Raw genomic sequence first — 22412 nt, forward strand, 5'->3', positions numbered from 1 at the left:
AGATAATGAGAAGGCTCAATAAAAGTGGCCCAACACTTTGTCGACTATATTCATTCATAATACTCAACATAAAGCATCTACGTCCTTTTCAGAGGGAAAAAATAAAAAAAGTAGTTTACAAAGATTCAAACTAAATTGCTTGCCAAGCACACACAGTGACTTCAGTCCGTAGCCAGTTTTTATTTGTTTGCAGTGAGTTATGCTGAGTGAGCACTTCGGGAGGGGCTGGATTATTTGTGTGCACTGCTTTGGTTTCAACAGGACACCAAGTTTCATGTCACAAATGAAAAACTGATCAATAAAAAAAAAAATGACACTCCATTTAATCATCCTAATGGAAACTGATAATGAAGGGTTAAAAAAACAGGCATAAAAGACAGAGAGTAAGATCACAGTCTGGTTAATTAAGATGAATGCTTAGAGGCACTGGTTAAGTCATCATCCCACTTCCACACCAGAGGAGTAAAGGTCCTCTGCTAGGACACAGTAACAACACAGCTTGCTGTATATAGCAGTCAGAAAACAGTGAATCAAACTAATCCAGAGTAGAGTTCTCTATGTATAAATTGCATTTTTAAGTCATACTATTTACATTCTCATTGCAACTAAACATGAGTGGCAGGAGTGGATTTGGGTTAAGTATTCTACACGGACTTAAACAGTACTGAGGAGATATTATGTGATTAAAGACAGCCTTTTTATGTGCAACTCTTAAAGGATAGCAGCCTCATATGTCTAGATGGAATAAAGGAAGAGAAAGAGAGGAGTCGGTGGCTCACTTGTTCACAAATCGCTCGGATTGACGATGGTGAAGTCCGAGTCTTTGCTGTTGACGGAGCCCTCGTCCGGGCTGGATGAACCCGAGGCGCTGGCAGCGGCCATCAGGGGGTCGTTGAAGATCCCCGGCGCTCCCTCGGGCTCCATGCGCACCAGGCCGCGTCCTCGTCTGATGGTAGGGGTGCGCTCCGAAGTGGACCGTCCTCCGTCGGCGCCCTGCAGGTATCCTTCCTGGGACACGAGGATGTAGTCTTCCCAGTTCTTAGCCTCCGAGCCGAGGGTAGACGCCACCTGCAGAGTAGAGTATGACCTGCCATTTTTATTTTAGAGGAGTCATCAAGTGAGATAATAAAGTAGTATATGGAGATGATTGTGCGGGAGGTAAAAAAAAAAATTCCCTCTCTGGGAAGCATGCCATATAATAATTATGACTATGTAATAACAGTAGACTTATACAGTAAATTCCCACATATTTGCAAATTTACTTAAATAATTGGCTTAATGGTAACTAATAGAAAGTGGTGTGACGGCGCTATCTGCATGTATGAATCTAACAGAGGGCACTGTCTCACAATTCCAACATTTTCCAGCAGGAAGATGCTTTGACAAGATATAATCTTGTGTAACTACACGTTTTGTATGTACAATACTGTATGCTTTCACAATTATGCATTTTTAAAACAGAAAGAGGGACATTATAGGGTTAAGAGTATCAATAATAAATTGCTTTTTATGAGCAATTTTCTGGCTACTTTAATACATCAACTTTCCAGCATGGCTGCAGTGCTCATTTACTCAACTGCAAAAAGTACCTGGCATCTATTTGAGCAGCCACGAGTTGAGGATGTACTGTATGAAATGAAAATGTCAAACTGAATGATTCCAGTATGAATTTAATACAAAGAGATTCATTCAGTAGTGTCATAGCCAGTGAACCTCATGTGGAGTCATCATTCGCTCCTCCTCCTCCTCTTCTTCTTTCTCTTCAGCACTCTCGCTCCTGTCACCATCAGGGCATCGCCTCCTCCCGCAGTCCCCACGACCGCCACCTTGTGGTCGGCGGTTGTCGTGTCGGACGCCGGTGCCAAGGGATGGTTCTGCAGCTGCTGAGGTGTAGTGGTTGTCAGCAATGTTGATCTCCTCGTTCTCCTCAGCCTCCAGTTGGCTCTGGTTGAAGTGCAGCGCCCCCTTCAGGATGTCCTTGATCTGGCAGGATGGGGAGGTACAGTTCAGTGAGTGAGAAAGATGTCGGTGTTCAGGGAGCCAAGAGATTTTTAGTGGCTCACCTGCTTGAGACCTGCCAATGAAACAAGGACCTCATCCTCTTTTTCCAAGTGTTCTTGCAAGATCACCTCCTGGATTTTACCTGAGCAGACAAAAAATTGGGAAATAGGAATGTAAGAAGATCCATAATAGAAGACAACCTCTCTTTTTTAAGAACAGTTTTCAAAATATAATATTTCTTAGACAAATGAATCTTCAAGAGTGAGTTGGGGGTCCAATCCTCGGCTGAAGAAGCTAGGTCTTGGTATGTGGAATGCCACGTCTCTGGTGAGGAAGGAGCCTGCGCTGAACCAGTCCTCGAGAGAGGCTGGACTCAATTCAACTCTGGCATTTCAGAAACCTGACCCAAGAAAATGTCTCTCCAGTACAAAAAATGTGTACATGATGGCAGAAAGTTGACGTTAAAATTGGCTTCATTGTGACTCCTCTTGTTAATTTGCACAACCTTCGAGTTTTTGTTGCACCTCGAGACCCCGAACATAAGACGACTATTTTCTCATGAAAAAAAAAAACCAAACGTCTTATATTCGGTCAATATGATATGTCCCATGTTTGTCAAGCAGAAATTGCTGTACTTACAAATGTGAGTATTCATCATCTTGGCACAGTATTTGCTCATAGCTTCCAAGTCGTTAATCTGACCCTGTAGGAACGACACCTGGGCCTCCAAGTCCTCCTCCTGCCACAAATCAAAAGGTGAAATGAGAAAAGGATGGCAGAAAAACCCAAAACAACCAACCAACCGAAGTCAGTGATGAGAGTAAGGGAGTACATCCAATGGCTCACCGTCTCCTTTCTGGACATGGTCTTGCTGTGAGAGCGAGAGCGAGTGATGTGGAAGAACGGCTCTTTCTTGGTGGCCGAGAGGGGCGGCGACGAGGCGCTGACATCGCTTCCTCCTCTGGACAGCGGTGGGGGCGGCGAGGAACAGGACTGACCCCGCCCGGTGGAGAGGCTATCGATGCTGGGTGAAGAGCTGACCGTCTTGGAGGTTTGGCCTGGGAGAGAACACAAAAGAAGACCGAACCATCATGGACAGAAAGTAGACTGTACAGCTACGTGGAATATACAAATAAGTAGCATTTGATGCATGCGCTGATAGTTTGTGTCCGACAAGCGATAACGATCAGGGTGAAATTATAGTGAGGATTCACACCCCTTCTAATAGAGCTTGACAAGGAGCGATAGTGGCAGCAATCATGCTGAAAACACCTCAGATTAGATTTGGAAACTGCAACAAGAAGTCATTTAGGCAGCACATAATCAAATAACACAAACCAAACCAGACATTTATTTACTTTCTCACACTAATAACAGCCAATAGAAGAGCAGTGTCAAAGTTAAAAAGATAATCATGCTCAATTTATACCTTGTTTCAATGATTGCGGTTGTATTTGGCATTGATGTGGAACTTTGATGTGTTTAGAATGCGTTTTCTACTCCCATGAAGGTAATAAAACATTATATTATGCTTAGCATCTCAAAGTAGTTATGTCCAGAAGTTATAATAACCAAATAAATTATATCTGATAAAACTATCAGAGGGCGGCACGGCGGTCTAGTGGTTAGCGCGCAGACCTCACAGCTAGGAGACCAGGGTTCAATTCCACCTTCGGCCATCTCTGTGTGGAGTTTACATGTTCTCCCTGTGCATGCGTGGGTTTTCTCCGGGTACTCCGGTTTCCTCCCACATTCCAAAAACATGCTAGGTTAATTGGTGACTCCAAATTGTCCATAGGTATGAATGTGAGTGTGAATGGTTGTTTGTCTATATGTGCCCTGTGATTGGCTGGCGACCAGTCCAGGGTGTACCCCGCCTCTCGCCCAAAGACAGCTGGGATAGGTTCCAGCACCCCCGGGACCCTCGTGAGGAAAAGCGGTAGAAAATGAATGAATGAAGATTCATTTGACATCAGTTATATTCTTTATATGGTTGGGCTTTAATCTAAATAAAGCGTGAGATCTCAACCTGACTGGAGTCATGCAGGTCATGCCTTTGAGTCATGCTAGTTCCTGCATTTATATACAAATTGATATCCATCGCAATGGAGAGCAAGATAAGAGCATTTTTCATCCATGCAGAATGCAAGCACACTGTCATGTAACAGCCTCTAGCCTCAATTCCAAAACCAAAGCATGCGAGTGTCTCCCTCTGCTGGTCAAAGCTTGTAATTACATGCTGTGAATGGAGGCCACTGTCACACAAGCAGCAGTGTTTTACCTTGCGCGTCAGTGCGAGTCTGCGCTGGGAGAGAGACCTGAGAGGCTCCACCTGAAAGTGCATCTAACATACACGATGCTAGTTAAGCTAACCTCCAACCATGTACGAGGTGTTGTCTTTGGTGCACAAGCTGCTTCTCACCTTTGCCGAGATGGACGGGCATGCTCTCAGATTTCAGCATGCGGTAGTGCTGCGAGTGGGTGTGGTTCTGAGGAGGAGGCGGCACTTGGACTGACGGAGGAGGCTCAGCAAGGGGGTGTGGCAAAGCGGGCGCGGTGGTCATTGTGGGCGAGGAGGATGAGGAGGACGAGGAGTGCACGTCGCTGCTGATGGGTGTCACTGTGCTGGATGCTCCTGATATGGCTGGGGAGATGAGCTTCCTGCCGAAGTTGAGCAGGCTGCTGGACACCTTGTTCATGTTTAGGGGAGTGGCTTTTGTGCTGGAACTTGGATTGGTCACAAAGAAGGAGGACATTTTACATAAACAAGTTGTTTTAAACATTATTATTGTTAAACAAAGATAAAAAAGACAAAAGAGGATCAATATATCAAAGCAAGTCATATTTAAAACATTAGAGCCCATCTTCTGCTGCGTTTAGTGTTTAATAGTGCTTTTTTATTACTTTGTTATTGTTTTTGGTGCCATACTGACCCCTCAAGTATATAGCTATGGATGTTCTTGTTACGTTCACTGTTTACACTTGGTAGCAGCTGTTAGCATTGAGCAATCGGAGATCCCAGCGGAGATACGGAGGAGGAGAAGCCGTGTAGCAGGAGTGAACAATGGAGAAGACTGTATAAAGGTTGCTGTATAAAGACGGTATCAACCATGTTTACGTCTGTCGTCATGGGGAACCCTAAGATCGACTAACTCAGCAGTAACCGTAATCGTAAGTGCGGCATGATTGCACTGAAGATTGAACATTAGACCAAACTTTTTCTACATTTATTTGGTGGGTCACGGGTATTTGCCAAAAAATAAAAATAAAAAATGTAATGACCCGATGTACGTGAATGCACCATGTGTCTGTGCTATTCACTTTCAAGTTTCAAATAGCACTCGAATTAATAGAAGACACCCTGCATCATCAAAAAAAAAACCTTCAAAATCAAACCTTAACAGTCCACGACCCACATTTGGGTCAAGACCCTGCATTATCAATCACACACCCTGGGAACTGCTACTTATGTTTAGAAAGATTAAATAACATAGATGTCACTAAGGAACACGGTGAGCTACGTGGTTATTGTCTACACCAAGTTGTACATATTTACTTTTCATAGATCGAAAACTAAACTAAGCCACAAATATGAAAGAATTCACTTGTGTTCATTTTACCGTGTCTTATTCATCAGGTCGGCTCCCCTGGTTTTGTAGTAATCCAGGTTCTGCTGGAACTGGTAGTTGACAGGTCGTGGATGATTCTCCGAGAAGTAGAGAGAGAGAGAGAGAGAGAGAGTCATTTTTATCGTCACGCATACGTGTAGATTAAGTAAAATGAGCGTGTAAACAAGATGTCTAGGTTTGTGCTTTGGAGCATTAAATCTCTTCACTGTCATCTCACTACAATTATAAAAGGATGACTGCCCCCCCCCCTCAGGTGTAACGGTGATGCAGAACATGATGTGACAGGGTCATCATCACTGTCACTTTGGATCAGCTGTGTTTAGGATCTTCACCCCAGGAGAGGAGTGGAGTGGAGTGTGAAAAGCTGCTTGTGTTTGGGTCAGTCAGGTGGGGGGGGCTAAGGTCAAACACAAATGTTACATTTCCATGCTGTTAAACTAAGAATGAATGCTCTCTAAACTTGGGACAGATTAAACGCTTAATCCAGCGTACTCCGGCTTCCTGGGAACCGGTGCGAAAGTGTGCAACAAGCGTGAACGCTGTCTGCAAACGATAACATCACCGTGAAACGTGAAATCAATTTTCAGTGGCAAACACGCTCAAATAGTTTCTTACTCTGGGGTCGCGGAGGAAAAGAGCTTTCTGCAGCAGAGAGTTGATGTCCCCGATTGGAGGATAGTGCATCAGGAGGCCCAGGCACGTCTGGAAGTTACTTGCGATCACTGAAATACACCAACGATGAACAAACGACTAGAAAAACATGGCTTATTTCAGGTATCGGAGGCGCATACGAGCATCTCGGATGTAGAGCAGCATGGCCACAAAGACGTAATCCACCAGGTCCAGGGTGATGCTGTCAGCAAACAGAGCATCCCAAACCACCAGCAGGTCCTGAAGGGGAAACTCGCGTCCGAACAGCAAACGCACCCAGCGTCTGAATGAAGCAACACACAGATGTATGTATGTACGTTTGTGCAGAGAGAGAGCGCTCATCCATATGTACTGACATGCCGTAGATTTGTGGGGCGATCTCCAGCCGGTTGAGGTGCATGTGCAGCTCCACGTCATGCTTCTTCACCAGTTGATCTTGGATGCGATTGACTTTGGTTACTATGGCAACAGATGGCCCCAAGTCCTGCGGCCGTGCAAAAGGGATGCTGCTTAGCATTTCTTCTTTACCCTGGGGGCAAAACGTCATATGAGCTGGCATCTTAGTTGCTGCTAGACATTAGTAAATTGGGATACATCAGGTGTGCCGCAGGAAATGATCTGATTGGTCTGAAAATGATTTATACTTTTTGTGATATTTTGATGACTTTGTGGTGAAAGACGTTTTTCTCAGTTTCTGATGTTTTATTTTTCCCTTAACCATTTCAACTCTCTTCTGAGAAATCTTCTCGGAATGATGACTTCATTCGCATAATAGTTTGACTTTATTGTCATAACATTTGAACTTTTTCCATAACCGAATTGTCCAAAAATGACAACTTTCATTGTTGGGTTAGTTTCTCACGATATTACAAAACATATGCTACTAAAATAATGCTATTGTGGTAAAATTACAACTATTTTTCTCTTAAAGGGGACCTATTATGCTCATTTTTCGACCCTTGGTGTTTTCCAGAATCTGCACCTATTCCAGCTGTATTTCCTTTGATTTGTGCTTCCTGCCAAAATGGTCTGTTATAATTTATTCCATGCCTCTGGGCATGCCCACTCCGCTGTGATTGATCACAGGAGCTTCCTAACTATGAACCACATAAAAAGTCCGTCCCTTTGTGACATCATAAAGAAACTGTTTTACCACGCCTTCTCAAACCGAGTGTTTTGATCCATCCCAAACTTCTTTCAGGGCTCACTTAAAAAAAGCGCCAACCTCATTATCTTAAACTTTGGCATGGTTTAACACGAGTATATATATAATTCAAACTACATTTATAAGTCAGAAAAGTGGAAAAAGCGTCATAGGTCGCCTTTAATATTTTGCATTATTCTTGTAAACTTCAGATTTTCCCAATAATATAAGTTTAGAATGTGCCGCGGGCCAATAAAAAAACCGCCAGGGGCCACAAATAGCCCTCAGGCCGTAGGTTGAGTCCTTTGGGTCCACTTTAGCACTTTCACGTTTGCACCTGTCCTGGTGCATTTTATATATATATATATATAGGGATTATATGAAATAGTGTGGGTATGAACAACTGCATCATTAAAGCGTGTATGTTTCAAGTGCTTTGGTGGATTATTTTGAGTCATGTTTTTTTTTCCTTCCTAGGTAAAGTGGCGGTGGACATTAATAACAGCAGAGAGGAGTGATGATACAATATGCCTGCAAGTGTAAACACCGCTTTACACTGGTCTGAGGTCAGCAGACCAAATTAGTCCTCGGGCAACTCACCCTTCTCACTTCTCTTTCATAGCAGGAGAACCACGGCTCTGCTGTCTCCATCAGCTGAGAGAACAGGGCACTAAAAAGAGTAAAGAATGCGCATTCAAGTTAGGTCAATTATCAGGTAAAGACTTTGTACTTGTTATTGTCCATACGTGAATCCAAGCACACTCACTAGGCATCATGCTCTAGGTACAGTGGGTCCAACAGACACTTCATCTCTTCACTGTGGGGGAAATAACAACATTCAGCAGATGCCAAGCTACTTCATCACATGAAGCAATGCTGATCAACTATCTGTTACAAGACAATAAACGATCCTGAATAGAATTTCACAGAACCTGGGGCTTGCCGTCTCGCTGGCGTGTAGGAAGGCTTGGTGGTCGCAGTGCAGCACGAACACGATGGGCGCCAGCAACTCATGCATCCCCTACGGGACACACAGGATGACACACAAGGGGTGTGGCGGTTTTTCCAATGAAAATATGGTTCATTTGTGGTCAGTCTTGCTTTAATGGTGATGCACGAGGTTTGTAATGTGTAGTGACAGCTTTAATTTAGATATTGTTAGCCACTGCCCGGCCATGTGTCACTTCCAGTTAGCAAAAAAGATGCTTTGCTCGCCATCTATCCATTAGCTGGTGCCGGTTGCAGACATGGGTAATGATTAGATCACAGAAGCATACTGCTCCTTTTGTCGGAACACATGGGACGTTTTCAGGCACAAAATCTACTTTTTATTTTCCCCCAGTACCTGCTTATAAAGCAACTGTTCATTTTCTCTGGCGTAACAGAAGAGAATGTCCGTCAACTTGGTCCGCACATCCTCATCCTGGAAGTAACGAATCTCAGGAAACCTGAATAGAAAAAAATACAGGTGAAAATCAATGTGTGCAAACGTTAAGAAATAGTTACAACTGGAACCTTACATACGTTCTCAGTACGTCTTGCTTGATCATCCCCTTCAGCTCTTTATCCTGGAAGAACTTGTTCCACAAGCTCTGTGCAGGGAAAAAGAAATATTACAAAAGATGGTGACATACAATAACTCTGCATTTTATCCTAAAAATCTGTGCCAGTACACTAAAAAGAGTGAAATAGCAAATCATAAATAAATATCAAGTTGCAAGCTATTTTTAAACAACTGATTAACCACCTAATTAAACACTGATCCACTAGATTCCTAATGACTTACTATAAGTAAACTGCTAATGAATCAATAATGAGATTCTAAAATAGTTTGTAATTATACCAGCTAAACAGTCTCAAGAGAATCGACTGTATTAAGGTCATATTTTCTACGCAAATATGAACTGAATGACTGAATGAACGCGCATACACGTGTTTTGACAAAGAGCCATCCAAATAGTGCTTCACTCACCCCCTCGTCTTGGGACAGAGGGTTGTTGACGACCAAGTCCTGCTGGCCCGCAGCCTTGCGAGGGTTTGTGATGTGCTGTAAGGGGAAAAAAAACGTAGTAGTCATTACAAAATACCAGACTGCATTTACTTCAAGATGTGTATGTGACTCTATGAAAGTATTATGATGGAAGGGAACAACACACAGGATGAGTAAAATATGTTGAATTGATATAAAAGGTTCAATTCCACCCTCGGCCATCTCTGTATGGAGTTTGCATGCATGGGTTTTCTCCAGGTACTCCGGTTTCCTCCCACATTCCAAAAACATGCTATGTTAATTGGCGACTCCAAATTGTCCATAGGTATGAATGTGAGTGTGAATGGTTGTTTGTCTATATGTGCCCTGTGATTGGCTGGCGACCAGTCCAGGGTGTACCCCGCCTCTCGCCCGAAGACAGCTGGGATAGGCTCCAGCACCCCCCGCGACCCTTGTGAGAATAAGCGGTAGAAAATGAATGAATGAATGACATAAAAGGTTCAATTCCACCCTCGGCCATCTCTGTGTGGAGTTTGCATGTTCTCCCCGTGCATGCGTGGGTTTTCTCCGGGTACTCCGGTTTCCTCCCACATTCCAAAAACATGCTAGGTTAATTGGCGACTCCAAATTGTCCATAGGTATGAATGTGAGTGTGAATGGTTGTTTGTCTATATGTGCCCTGTGATTGGCTGGTGACCAGTCCAGGGTGTACCCCGCCTCTCTTTCCTGAAGACAGCTGGGATAGGCTCCAACACCCCCCGCGACCCTCGTGAGAATAAGCGGTCGAAAATGAAAGAATGATATAAAAAGGCAGAATTGCTGGTTAAAACAGGAAGCTTTTGTGTGAAATCTGAAATGATTAAATTCATTATTTATCCGGTTTGTGCTCATGGGGCTTTTACTGCCTCAGGCAGCAACCATTGTGCTCTAAATGCCAAGAAAAGCTCTCACAGTTTCTTTAATCTTCTCATACTGGGCCCGGAGCTCTTTGGTTTTGTTGATCCACTGACTCTTGTCCTCCGGGAGAGCCTCCAGATACAACTGCAGACATCCAGAACATACTTAAGTACACGTTATCTTACAAGAACCTTCCGTTCATTCCTCACTTTCAGAGCTAAACGAGTTAATGAAGATTTTTCTAATTGCTAAACACTTTGCTTTAACTCGATAGCACTCCTTGATCCATTGAGCGGTCACCTTCCAGCATACGCTCCGAAAGCGGCTGCTCCTCAGTCGACCGCTGATGCCTGCCTGCCGGATCCTCGCCAGGTAATTACTGTTGAGAAACAAGTCATCCCATTCTTTCCTGCACAGAGAAAGCAGGGCGAGGAGATTTATAAGGATCTCGGCCTATTATTCATCCAAAGTGGCAAGCAGCAGTAAACTGAGAGGCTGGGGTGCTGGAGTTTTACGGTAAACACTGAGGATGCTCACCTGTATGAGAGGAAGGTTGATGGTGATTGAGTGCTGCTGTCAAGAGAGCCTCCTGTTTAGACAAACACGACCACAAGAGGGGGATATAAACAACACCAGACGAGGGTCGTAAAAATAAAGATTCATCATTTTTACAGCAATAAGCAGATACGTGAAAAAAAACTTCCATAAAAAGGGAAACATGCTTCCTTGCTCACGGCCTACAAACAAACACTAGCAGGCGGCGTGATGACACAGCCTTCATAGCTGTACTCTTTATTTGTCTTTATTGCACATAATATGTCTAATTTGGCCTGCAGGTGAACATGAAGTCAAGTCGGAAAGCTGTCTATCAACATTAATTACATGAGTGTATCATTCCACAGGGACACTCAGAATGAATATTCATCAGTGCCGCAACATGCCAGACTTAACATTTAGTCCCTCATGTAAACATTTAAAAAAAAAAAAAAAAACAACCTCAGCCTCTGGGCAACACCAGCCACTTCTGTGACTTAACAGTCAGCTCAAATACATAAAAGAACAAAGAGATGACCTACTGCTGCGGTTCTTGTTGAAATTGCTGAGCGGGTCAAAGCCAGTCTCCTGCTGCTCGTCCGTCTGGAGCGGGTGGGGGGTCTCAAAGTTAGGGTGCTGCATGGCCCTGCCAGCCTAATCTGCGACGGAGGCACAAAATCACTCAGGCTTGTGGAACAGTTTTATCATCTCATAATGTGGTTTCCTGCCTGTTTTGATTGAATTTGCTTTTTTTTTTGTGTCTGGGGTTGTAGGATTCATGATTTGTTTTTATTTCTGTCTTGGCAAGACAAAGAATGAACATTTATGGAGATCTATGGGGTTTAGTTCAACCTTTGACTGATGAATGTGATAAAAGATGGTTCGGCAGTAGAACATTAAGTAGGTTTTGGGAAAATATCAGCACCCAACTAGAAAAGGCTTTATGTGAAAAGCATAACTTTCACTTTGGTGCTGAATGAGTTAATGTCCTGCTTATCCTCTGACAGTAGTTTAGTGAAAGGCAACCATTGATAAGACCACACACTCTGTATCAGAGACGACTCTGCCTTATCTACAATGCTGAGTGACCAGCAGAGTGTGGACAAAGACTAACTTCTGCCATTAGTCGATTTCCCTGTGACAAAGATACAAACTTAAAACTGTGTTTTCACTACTTACAATCACGTCCTGATTAGTCTCCTCAGCCAAGACTCAGAAAAAGAGGATGTGTCTGCGAGGGAAGGAAAAAAGGAACAGTAATGACACTACTTTCATTGTGACAAAAAGCTACTTACATTGCAGAAGTAAGATATCTGATACACTCCTGTTGGTTTAGAGCAGTGGCCTCAAACACGCGGCCCGCGGACTAGTTTGAGGCCCCCGCCTTGATATGAAAGTTTAATGTTAGTGCAGCCCGTGCAAGTTTGATATGGATGCTGTATGGTATCATGTACCCAGAAAAAATTATTACGTTTGATTAATGTTCATGTTAAAGGTTAAATAACTGTTAATAGTTATCCCCCCTATCTGTGCGGAAGTGGTAAGTTTTTGGCTATTTAAGTTTAAAGGAAATAACTTGAAGGCTACCGTTTAGGTCGCTAGCTCTCTAGTTTGGGAGTTAGCATGTGTCTCAAGACCCTGCAGTTGCGTAATATGTTGTAAATAAAAAAAGTATAAATGTGACTATAGTCGTGTTTTGTCATGTCTACAGTGGTTTCTTAAAGTTTTATTATTTGCAGTTTTATTGTTATTATATTTATTTATTACTGATTGATTTTCTTTATTCTTGATTTGTTTATTTTTCATCTTATTTTGTGCAGAAAGATATTTGAGAACAGTGGAATGTTTTATCAGAGCTTTTATTGTAGAAAATCGGAACCTAAGCACTGAAAAACTTTGTATATTTTTCTGTTTTTAATAAATTAGTTGTTTTTTTTTGAAAACCTGATGCGGCCCAGCCTTGCCCAGACCCTAGCTCCAGTGGCCCCCAGTTTGAGACCCCTGGTTTAGAGGGATTTTTCCCCATAATTCATCATTCATGCATATTTGTTCAGTACCTCATAATAACATCTCCAAAATCCAGGCTCTACCCTAGCTGCAATTAGGGCTGGGACGACGTGTCGACGTCATCGATGACATCGACACAAGAACTGCATGTCGATGCGCCTTCACTCAGAATTAGTGGAGGGCAAAACCGTTCATTTCAGTGAACAGGATCATTCCGCTTCATTCAATAAAAATAGCCGTTCATTTCGGTCAATTGGTCGTTAGCCTGTGATCTCCCCCTGTGCATAGACCCGGTCAGTCGTGTCAAGTCAGTCCGTTCACTCATGTTTACGTTCTCAACAGCTCACAAACTAGTGCTGTGTCAGTCATGAACAAAACGGCCGACGGACTGAACGGGTATTTTATGGGCTGTTCATTCGTTCGCAAAAAAGAACTAGTTATTTTGACCTGTTCGTTCACAAACGCCACGCCACTACTCAGAAATCAAAACATGGCGGCAGCCGCGGCAACAAGTTTCAGCGAGTCCGGCCAGAAGAAAAGATCGCGCAACAGAGTATCCAAAGTATGGGAATACGTCACGCCAAAAGGTAATCCACATTATTTATTTATTTTCTATTTATTATTTATTTATTATCTATTATTTATTATTTATTTATTATTTCATTCATTTTCTACCGCTTTTTCCTCACGAGGGTTGCGGGGGTGATGGAGCCTATCCCAGCTGTCTTCGGGCGAGAGTACACCCTGGACTGGTCGCCAGTCAATCACAGGGCACATATAGACAAACAACCATTCACACTCACATTCATACCTATGGACAATTTGGAGTCGCCAATTAACCTAGCATGTTTTTGGAATGTGGGAGGAAACCGGAGTACCCGGAGAAAACCCACGCATGCACGGGGAGAACATGCAAACTCCACACAGAGATGGCCGAGGGTGGAACCAAACCCCGGTCTCCTAGCTGCGAGGTCTGCGCGCTAACCACTAGACCGTTGTGCCGCCCCTATTTATTATTTATTATTTATTATTTATTATTTATTATTTATTATTTATTATTTATTATTTATTATTTATTATTTATTATTTATTATTTATTATTTATTATTTATTATTTATTATTTATTATTTTCACAGGAGCCAGGCAACAACATTTCGTTGGCAATTTCACTGCTGTGTTATTGTGCAATGACAATAAAGAAAGTCTATGTCTAATGATGCGGTGGTTTGTGACCTATGCACGATTGAGATGGCATATCACAAAAGCACGACGGCGATGCACCAGCACCTATTGAGGAAGCACCCGGGAGCTGCTTGTGAGGAGAAGATGCCTTTTTTTTATATTTCCTTTTTTGCAATAATTAACCCCGTCTTTCATCCAAAACCGCACCACGTAACTTGTGCTCCAGCCTTACACACACAGAGCATGTGCCAACACAAAAACAGTGTCAGTTTTTTAACTGACACAGACACACACTCCTCAAATACACACTATAGTTAGTTTTATTTCTATCATTATTATTGTTGTTATTAGTATTATTCATGTTATTATACTTTATTTATATGGGCAGATCATTTAGAAATATATATATTTATTAACCTGTACATATGTTTGTGGTTTATGTTTTCAGGGACTAATCTATACTATGTGAAGTATTTCCATAATGCCTCATATTAACTCTCTAACAGGATCGCAGTGTATAGACTGGTCATATATCTCATCTCGTTTCATATTATCTACATACTGTATTGTATATAAATCTGGGAAAAACTGTTGATTTTGTTAATACTTGGGTTGTTTATATTGTTTTTATTTCTATATTGTGTATTTTGTACTGCTTAACTGATTCTGTACTCTTGCTGCTGTGCAATACAAATTTCCCCACTGAGGGACGAATAAAGGCATATCTTAATCTTATCTTAATCAGGGACTTTCAGGGATTAATCGATGCATCGAAAAACTATTTTCTACATTAATCGATTACAGAAATAATCGTTTAACCCAGCAACAGCTGCAATTAAAAGGTAGGAGTCAGGCTTTATTCTGCCTTACCAGGGTGACTGCATCACCAATACAGTGGTGGTGGTGATGTTCAAGTAACTTGCAGAGTTGAAGATGGCGATGAGGCTGTGAAATGGAAAAAGCACAAAAGATCATCTTTAGTCACAAAGATAATGTGATGTAAAACGATGCAAATGATTCACTGCCGTCCAGACTCCCGTATCAGCTTCACCAATGAATGCTGTGTACAGTAATATCTGATCATACGCGGTTAAAAATGGGGTGAAACAAAACCAACTCTCGTGATACAAGCTCAGAGAAAAGTTCAACTTTCTCCCAAAGACAAATGCAATCTAGGTTAACTAATTGTGCCTCCAGTCTTTATCCGGTTTGGGATTAATCCGCGTTTATGAAAATGGTTAGCCTAATACAGAGGGCCCGACAGAATAATAGCGTGCTTCCACTGAGCCTAATGTTCCCTCTTCCCATTATTAATTGTGGAAATAAGACAAGAAAGGAATCTCTTAAACCTATTACCCATGTGAATGGAGCGCTGCTTGATAAATCAGCTCCACGCGTCATCAAAATAGCAATAATTGTGTATGCATGATGTATGGGCTCTGTTTTCCTTGGAAGCATCCTCAAAGGCTGCACTGCTGGTAGTTCCTTCCACCCTCTCGATAGGAGTACAGTTATACAACTATAGTGAATTGGATGATTTGGAGAGCAGATCTACCAAAGTAGAAATGAGGTTTGCACATTTGAATCTTTGAAAGTCAGGCGTGAAAGCAGTTTTGGATTCCACTGACATCAATGCAACCCTTACTTCCTTGCGGCCATGTCCTTCGACATGCTGCAGAACCTGGCCCCAACCGGCCCCAAACAAAGATAACTTTCCTATAAAGCTAGCTTTCCTAAAGAGGCAAGCATCAGGCAGAAGTGGTTGGCATTGTTGATTCCCAGCCAGCAAGAGAAAAAAATTCAATGGCATCCGTCAACGGCGCTTCATATATGAAGCGCCAATATGAAGCCGGACTACTCTACCAAACTGCTGCTGAAGCCCGATGTCTTTATAACGTTACTTGGTCGTGTTGACGAGTCAGACAAGCGAGCTGTAACGAACAATTTATCAGTGTCCAAACTGTGTTTATTTTGTGTAAGTCTGTGTAGCATGATAGAGTGTGACCAATCATGGCGGGAGGTAGGAAAACTGCAGGAAGAGGCACAGAGACTGGAAGATCTTGAAAGTGTTCTGTGTGGTTATCATGTGTAGCTGCTCTATAGGAGTCAATAACTAATAATAAAAGTAATAAAAATAACAAAATAATAAAAGGCCTGAAAATTCGCATAATATGTCCCCCTTAATATTTCAACATTACTTCTAAAATGAAATTTTTCCATTGTTGCTTTTTTTCTTGTTAAGTGATATTTTATAAATGTGCTGAGGGCCAGTAAAACAACCATCACGGGCCAGACTTTGGACAACTCTGCAACCGAAGACGACAATAATGCTGCATTTTGATTTGTGATGTAACAATCAGCTTTTTATTTGAGTCTACAGCGGTTGTGCCAAAAATAAAATCTTTCAAGAAGGTATTTTCAGGTGCATGTCTCCCAACAGGCTCGCGTGTGCGTCCAATCTTTCCCAAAATAAAGTGCGACGAGATGACGAGGTGCTGTTTTGTGCCGCTGACACAAAGACCATCATGCAGGAGAGGAGAATTTTCTATCTTCCGCTGCATTTGTTCCATTTTCCCTGAGGCGGCCATGAGACTGCATGATGCAAATTAGCATGCACCTGGAGAGATCTAAATCATGGAAGATCTTCCATCAAATCAATACATTGTACTCGAGGTAATGAGCTTCAATACAACAGCTGTTGTAAGGAAAATCATGATAATGTCATTTAATGTGGTTCTACTGTAGAGTAGAGGCACTGCATCATCATCAGAGGTGTGGGTGGGCAAACTAGAAGAAACACACAACGTGTGATGGGATCCAAAAGTTCTTTGGGAGCATTTGTGCCTTGTACCATCCCGAAATGCCGACTTTCACACCCTTTCACAGACTCACATAGCGGCCATATTCCTGGCCAAAACTAACCTTGTGTTTCCACTCGATTATAGCTGCATCACATCACATTCTTTGGCATCATGAGAAACTTTCAGAAGCGGAGATCAGCTGACGGTTCAGAAAGGGGGGAGATTTTCACCTCAGAAGTCTGCCTGCTCTTTAACAAGCAGGCAGTCCAATATGATAAGAGCCAGTGTTGATGTTCATGTTGATGGTACAAAACATAAGGAAAAGATTCAGTTTGCTTTTCAGCCTTTATGGCGCTGAGGCTAAATTCCCCTGAAGGTGAAGCCAATTTAATCAATCCTACTGAATGTTTAACTGAAGGACGAACAGAAGGAAAATGATGACATGAACAGCTCTGCAATGGCCTCCCCCACCACCCCTCCAAGAAAATCATACATAATTTGTCAACAAGTGGAGTCTTTGAGAGTCAGCAAACAAGCATGAGAGGGGCCGTATACGGTAAAGAGCCCAGCTAAATAAACTCACATGCCTGTCCTTCCGCACGGAGCAAAGAACCCATGCAGGAGCTCTCGGTCGGTCACATGCTCCACAAGCGGATGAAAACAAGTGCAGGCAGGACCTTAACCCTGCAAAATATCATAAACTTGCTCAATCGGGACTGATTCAATTACAAAATGACTTCTCATGAGGACATAAAGCTACTTATATATTAGTATAAGGAATGCATTTGCATTATTAAGCTGCCAAAACGTTAACAGGCAGTACATTAGATCAATATATATACAATATGTTAGCATTTTAATATATTTCAATATCATCTTTAAGTTGTAGGTGACTTAAGTTACATTTATGCTGTTTAATAAAAAGCCACAGGTTAGCCCCCCCCCCCCCCCCACTGTTGCTGTGGCGTCCCCATTAAGGGAATTATAGTCAGGTAATTCTTTATGTACAATTGATTCATTGAGCAAAACCAAGTCTTAGCTTTGACCGACTGGCAGGACTTTTGCGCCACAAGTAGATCACAGTGCTATGGAAAACAGGACATCCATATTTTTTGGTTCTCTTCTATATTTATTTTTATAACAATTAGTGTTTTTATATTATGTAAATATATTGCTTCGAAAATATGGGCGTAAATAACTTAGCACCCCCAAAAAATGGCTGTTCCCGTGTATTAAAATCACTTTGTATCGGATAGATACCAACATTTGTAGTATCGCTCACCTTTACGATACATGCATACGTCATTGTATGAGGTTAAACGTACATTCTACAATTTATTCTTAAAAATCACAGGTGCTATAAAATAGAAATGAATATTCTGCATGCAGTGAATTGCGGCGATAGACACAGGGATTAATAACACACACGCAGGCTAATAGCTAGCATGCCGCGAGGCACAACGAATGCGTATATTATATTATTTTGGATAAATGCAAAATACAAGTCAGGAAAGTATAAATAAGACTAAACGTGACAGGAGACTTGAGACTAAAGTGATGCTAGCACAGCCGTTAGCAAGGCCCGTCGTTACTTCCGCCACACTCGGCTAACTTGCTAACATGCTGCCAAAAAAAAAGCTACGTGACAAGTAGCAACAAAACTCTCTCACACACACAGCTAATACTCACAGTTCCTAGCGGAAGTGCGACGACCCGGACACGACCATGCTCCTGGTAGGTTTGTTTTATGTTCACGCAAGACTCCACATTGACGCTGTGGAAGAAGTCACGAAGCTTTTGTAAACAGTCGCGGGACACTCAAGTCAGGAAACGAAGCAGACCAGCTGATTAGTCACATGACCATGTTGATGACGTAAGAGGCTGCAGGTAAACTCAATGTGTAATTTTCCCAACTATTTCTGCTGAACTGGCCATTTTTGCGTTTCAGTTAGGATTATATGATGTACTATTAAACTTGTAACGATATCTTTGGCATAGTGAGTGTGAATGTGATAATCCCATTAAAAAACACTCAAATAGGCACAAGAACATCATTGTCGTAGTCATAATTTAAAGGGTGGTACTCAGACAGTAACAGCAATATAGTCATTTGGAGTCATATGCAATAGGAAATGCGCATGAATTATAGATATTTCATCGGAGATTGTGAGTGATGTTGCCGGAAAATGCAGAAGAGAAATAGACCCGCTTCATGAGGATTCATTAGGACAGTTTTATGAAGTCTTAATTACAGACATTTCTAAGCAAATGAGTACTTTCTCCACAACAAGGTGCTTCCAACAGACACCAAATAAAGCAAAATTATGGTTATTTGAGGGAGGGGGGGGGGGTGCAGTTACGAAATGAAACACATTTATTGACGATCATCACCTTTGCTCACACTGCATTTCACAAGCGCCATTATCATTGTTATTATTGCTAATAGTATTGATGATGAGGCTTTCATGACCTCTCGTTGGCCCTGGTGAAGTAAGTGTCACCATGGAAACGTGTGTTCAGTTGAATTGTTACTATTGCAGTTCAGTAAGGGGGCCATAACATGACAGCCAGGGGCGGACAGAGACATTTCTTAAAAGAATACAATACTGCAAACAGACTAAAGATAGACACTAGCGGCATTGTAGAGAACGATGCAATGCCACAAATAGACCTTGTGATCAGCATAGAACAGTATTTATGGTTGAATGCAGAAAATATCCACTGGAATGTTGGATTTTTTTTAGCCACAAGATATATTATACTCTCAGAATTATTATTATATCGGACCGCTATTTCGATTTAGGTCATGCAACATGAGACTCACCAAATATGAAGCACTCCACATGCTCCTGGATAAATTATACGTTGGTTAAACGATAAATAATTCAGCATGAGTCTTGGTCTGATTAATAAATATATTATTATTGAGTTATTTATTAAGGACCGGTTTGAAGTGCTACATATCCACACAGATCCAAATAGCAGGGCTGGTGATTCAAATAAAACCAAGACATGAATGCAGCAGGAAAAGGTACATGTGACTGCCACAGAGCACATTATAAATATGAATGAAAGATAGTAAAGTTATGGATTACAGGAAAAACAGCATTATTATGGGAACACATTTCTTTTGGTGATGTGTCATACTTCCATGGAGAAGTCGCTACATGGTGGTTCATGATGCCTGCACGTTAGTTAGGGCCGCACAAAAACAATAGAGGAAAACATGCAATCTAATTTCAAAATGACAATTATGAAAAAAAAAATGTTACCTCACAAATGCCGCTGTTGCATTTAAGGACTCATGCGGCTGAAACTTCCTCCTCACTATCTCTGTCTCCCAACATGTTGGTTCTTCTCGGTCGGTTCTCCCTGCTGACAACCTACACCACCGGCGAGGCTTGCTTCATCTGCTCACAGTAGGTTCGACTGCATGACATTTTCCTCATAACGTGCACAAATGTACTGTGGAATGAGGAATACTTGATGAATTATTTTCAGTCTTTCTATTAATTTCTGTCAAGAAAGTCCCCCATCAACTGAAGAAAGACCGTTGAAGGAGGAGTCTAATAATAATAATGATGATAATCATCATGAATTTGAATGAAAATGTGATTTCTTGAAATGTGCCAAGGCCCTGTGTGGAAAAAAATACAACCTTCCCAGAGAATGGTATTCTCAATTTTCAGCAAGAAAACCATCATTCACATTTTTTTGCAGAATGGTGCAGCCCGACTGCACATACAGTCAAAGTGTGATGCATATCAGTCAAAACAGGGAAAACAAGCACAGTGTGTCTGAATTTGATCTTGAAGGACTCAAAAACACAGCATGATGGTCCTAAAATTGAACATCTTGCCAATATCTTATGGCTCAATATACCCTAAAATGTTTGGGTTAGACATCTTCCTCTTTCATCGTGGGGATGGTTTGAGTGCTCATATCCAATCCTTTCAAAGTAATTACCTTCATTGTGTCATGTCTCTCCATTTGTCTTTCGTCCTCCTTCACTTCTCCTGTTTCAGTTTTTATCTCCTGCTCCTGTTGCTCAGTTCTTTTGACTGCGCAGCCATGCTCTTGTCTGTGTTTTTGGATCTGACTGCAGCACTGACCGTGTGGGCCAATGGGTATGTGGTCTTGGCTGCTGAAGAAGCTACGGATGATATGTTTGGGCAGATCCAGCTGAGCTGACAGGGTGTGGACCGCCTCCTCGTCTGGGTTGAGGCCCACGTCTTGGATGAAGCTCTGCAAAATGCCCAGGGCTTCATGGGACACTGGTAATCCCAAATGCTGGGCCTGCTCTTCATGATCTGCTTTGGTGCAAATCCCAAATCTATCACCATGCTCATCCTTCAAACTGGGCCACTTCACTTGAAGCTTTTCTTTCAATGTTGTATCTTCTACCCCTTCTCCACCAGCCAACTGCTTGTAGTTGTCTGCATCCTTGTCCTCCACTTTTGGACAATTCCAGCCCACATCAAAATCTCCTCCTACTCGCCCCTCAAGTGAATCCTCGCCGTTGCTACTGCCCTGGCCGTGCACACTGACCCTCAAAAGCCCCCAGTTTCCCCCAGGCTCCAACTCAGCCGGTGATGCGGTGCATGGTTGTCGTGGAGACAAATGAGGTCCTGCTTCTGGATGCAAGGGTTGATGAGGTTGAAGATGGTGTTGCTGTGGCAGCAGAGAGTTGCGTTGATACTATGGGAGGAAGAAAGTACACATTTTCCATCGGAAATAGTATTTTAAAACTTCACTTCATGATTTTTTTCTACTATTTTTCTACTATTCAATTACTATTATTATTTTTTCTACATTTCAATTACACTTATAAAACAACTACACATAGCATGGTGTCATCCGATGTCAGACTGCTAATTTGGGGTGTGCACTAAAGCTCTGTTTAATATTGTAACATCCTGCAGGGCAAATGCAGCCCCAATGCATCATGGGAGTCATTAATGGTAGCTGCACTCACTCCTCCCACACATGTACAGTATCCCACAAAAGTGTGGAGGACACTGCTCACAATTAGAAACCATATTCATTCCAGAATACTATAGAAATGACAGGTGGATATACTGGCATATTCAGTATAGATTTACCAGGCACTGAAAATGACACACTGCCATTCGATAATTGTGCCTTGCCTACAGTCATAGTGGTTGTCGTGTCATGGGCTGGGATTGCATGAGTGCTGCTGCTGGAGACATGAATTCCGACACATAATGTCACAATCTGAAGCACAACGTTATCCCTTTGCTTGGGAAAATGGTCCATTTTTCCAAGTTTCCCAACATGCACCCCAAACACCATGGTTGTTTGTCTATACGAATGTGGCCTGTGATTGGCTGGCGACCAGTCCAGGGTGTACCCCACCTCACGCCCGAAGACAGCTGGGATAGGCTCCAGCACCCCCCGCGACCCTCGTGAGGAAAAAGCAGTAGAAAATGAATGAATGAATGAAAGTTTCCCAACAAGCACCCCAAACACCATGGTTGTTTGTCTATACAAATGTGCTCTGTGATTGGCTGGCGACCAGTCCAGGGTGTACCCCACCTCTCGCCCGAAGACAGCT

At 42.3% G+C, this 22412-nt stretch overlaps 2 protein-coding genes across 14 annotated transcripts in view; both read right to left on the reverse strand.

The window, feature by feature from the left end:
- Positions 1 to 164: 164 nt before the first annotated feature.
- On the reverse strand, positions 165 to 18686 carry tbc1d5 (TBC1 domain family, member 5). Of its 3 annotated transcripts, XM_058047753.1 has the most exons (25): positions 18527 to 18686; positions 17421 to 17521; positions 14907 to 14981; positions 12026 to 12077; positions 11389 to 11505; positions 10850 to 10901; positions 10613 to 10721; positions 10367 to 10456; positions 9398 to 9472; positions 8950 to 9017; positions 8771 to 8873; positions 8358 to 8446; positions 8192 to 8242; positions 8026 to 8095; positions 6638 to 6810; positions 6422 to 6564; positions 6246 to 6352; positions 5622 to 5707; positions 4424 to 4728; positions 4283 to 4345; positions 2848 to 3059; positions 2641 to 2740; positions 2064 to 2143; positions 1714 to 1983; positions 165 to 1068 (listed from the first exon to the last, which is right to left on the reverse strand). In XM_058047753.1, the coding sequence occupies exons 5-25, from the start codon at positions 11486 to 11488 to the stop codon at positions 784 to 786; spliced, it is 2631 nt and encodes an 876-aa protein (XP_057903736.1). In that variant the 5' UTR covers positions 11489 to 11505; positions 12026 to 12077; positions 14907 to 14981; positions 17421 to 17521; positions 18527 to 18686; the 3' UTR covers positions 165 to 783. The 3 variants fall into 3 exon arrangements, with proteins under 3 accessions (XP_057903736.1, XP_057903735.1, XP_057903737.1); XM_058047752.1 differs by lacking the exon at positions 17421 to 17521; XM_058047754.1 differs by lacking the exons at positions 4283 to 4345; positions 17421 to 17521.
- A 383-nt stretch (positions 18687 to 19069) lies between these two features.
- satb1a (SATB homeobox 1a) overlaps positions 19070 to 22412 on the reverse strand; it is a 60012-nt gene continuing 56669 nt past the window's right edge. For 10 of the 11 annotated variants that reach the window (XM_058047760.1, XM_058047756.1, XM_058047761.1 and 7 more), the window contains one exon: positions 19070 to 21535. In XM_058047760.1, the coding sequence (XP_057903743.1) occupies positions 20735 to 21535 (801 nt within the window). In that variant the 3' untranslated portion in view covers positions 19070 to 20734. The remainder of the gene's footprint in view (positions 21536 to 22412) is intronic. The other variant, XM_058047765.1, reaches the window with a different exon arrangement.

This window comes from Doryrhamphus excisus, chromosome 14, assembly GCF_030265055.1.
Source record: "Doryrhamphus excisus isolate RoL2022-K1 chromosome 14, RoL_Dexc_1.0, whole genome shotgun sequence".
Taxonomy (NCBI): domain Eukaryota; kingdom Metazoa; phylum Chordata; class Actinopteri; order Syngnathiformes; family Syngnathidae; genus Doryrhamphus; species Doryrhamphus excisus.

What these genes read in the sequence shown, in the direction of transcription:
- tbc1d5 (XM_058047752.1), bottom strand. Translation starts at nt 11,488, where the DNA reads ATGCAGCACCCTAACTTTGAGACCCCCCACCCGCTCCAGACGGACGAG. An exon ending in AAGCAAGACGTACTGAGAAC is followed by an intron (nt 8,874 to 8,949) that starts GTATGTAAGGTT and finishes TTTTCTATTCAG; the next exon opens with GTTTCCTGAGATTCGTTACT. An exon ending in GCCCGTCCATCTCGGCAAAG is followed by an intron (nt 4,346 to 4,423) that starts GTGAGAAGCAGC and finishes CGTGTATGTTAG; the next exon opens with ATGCACTTTCAGGTGGAGCC.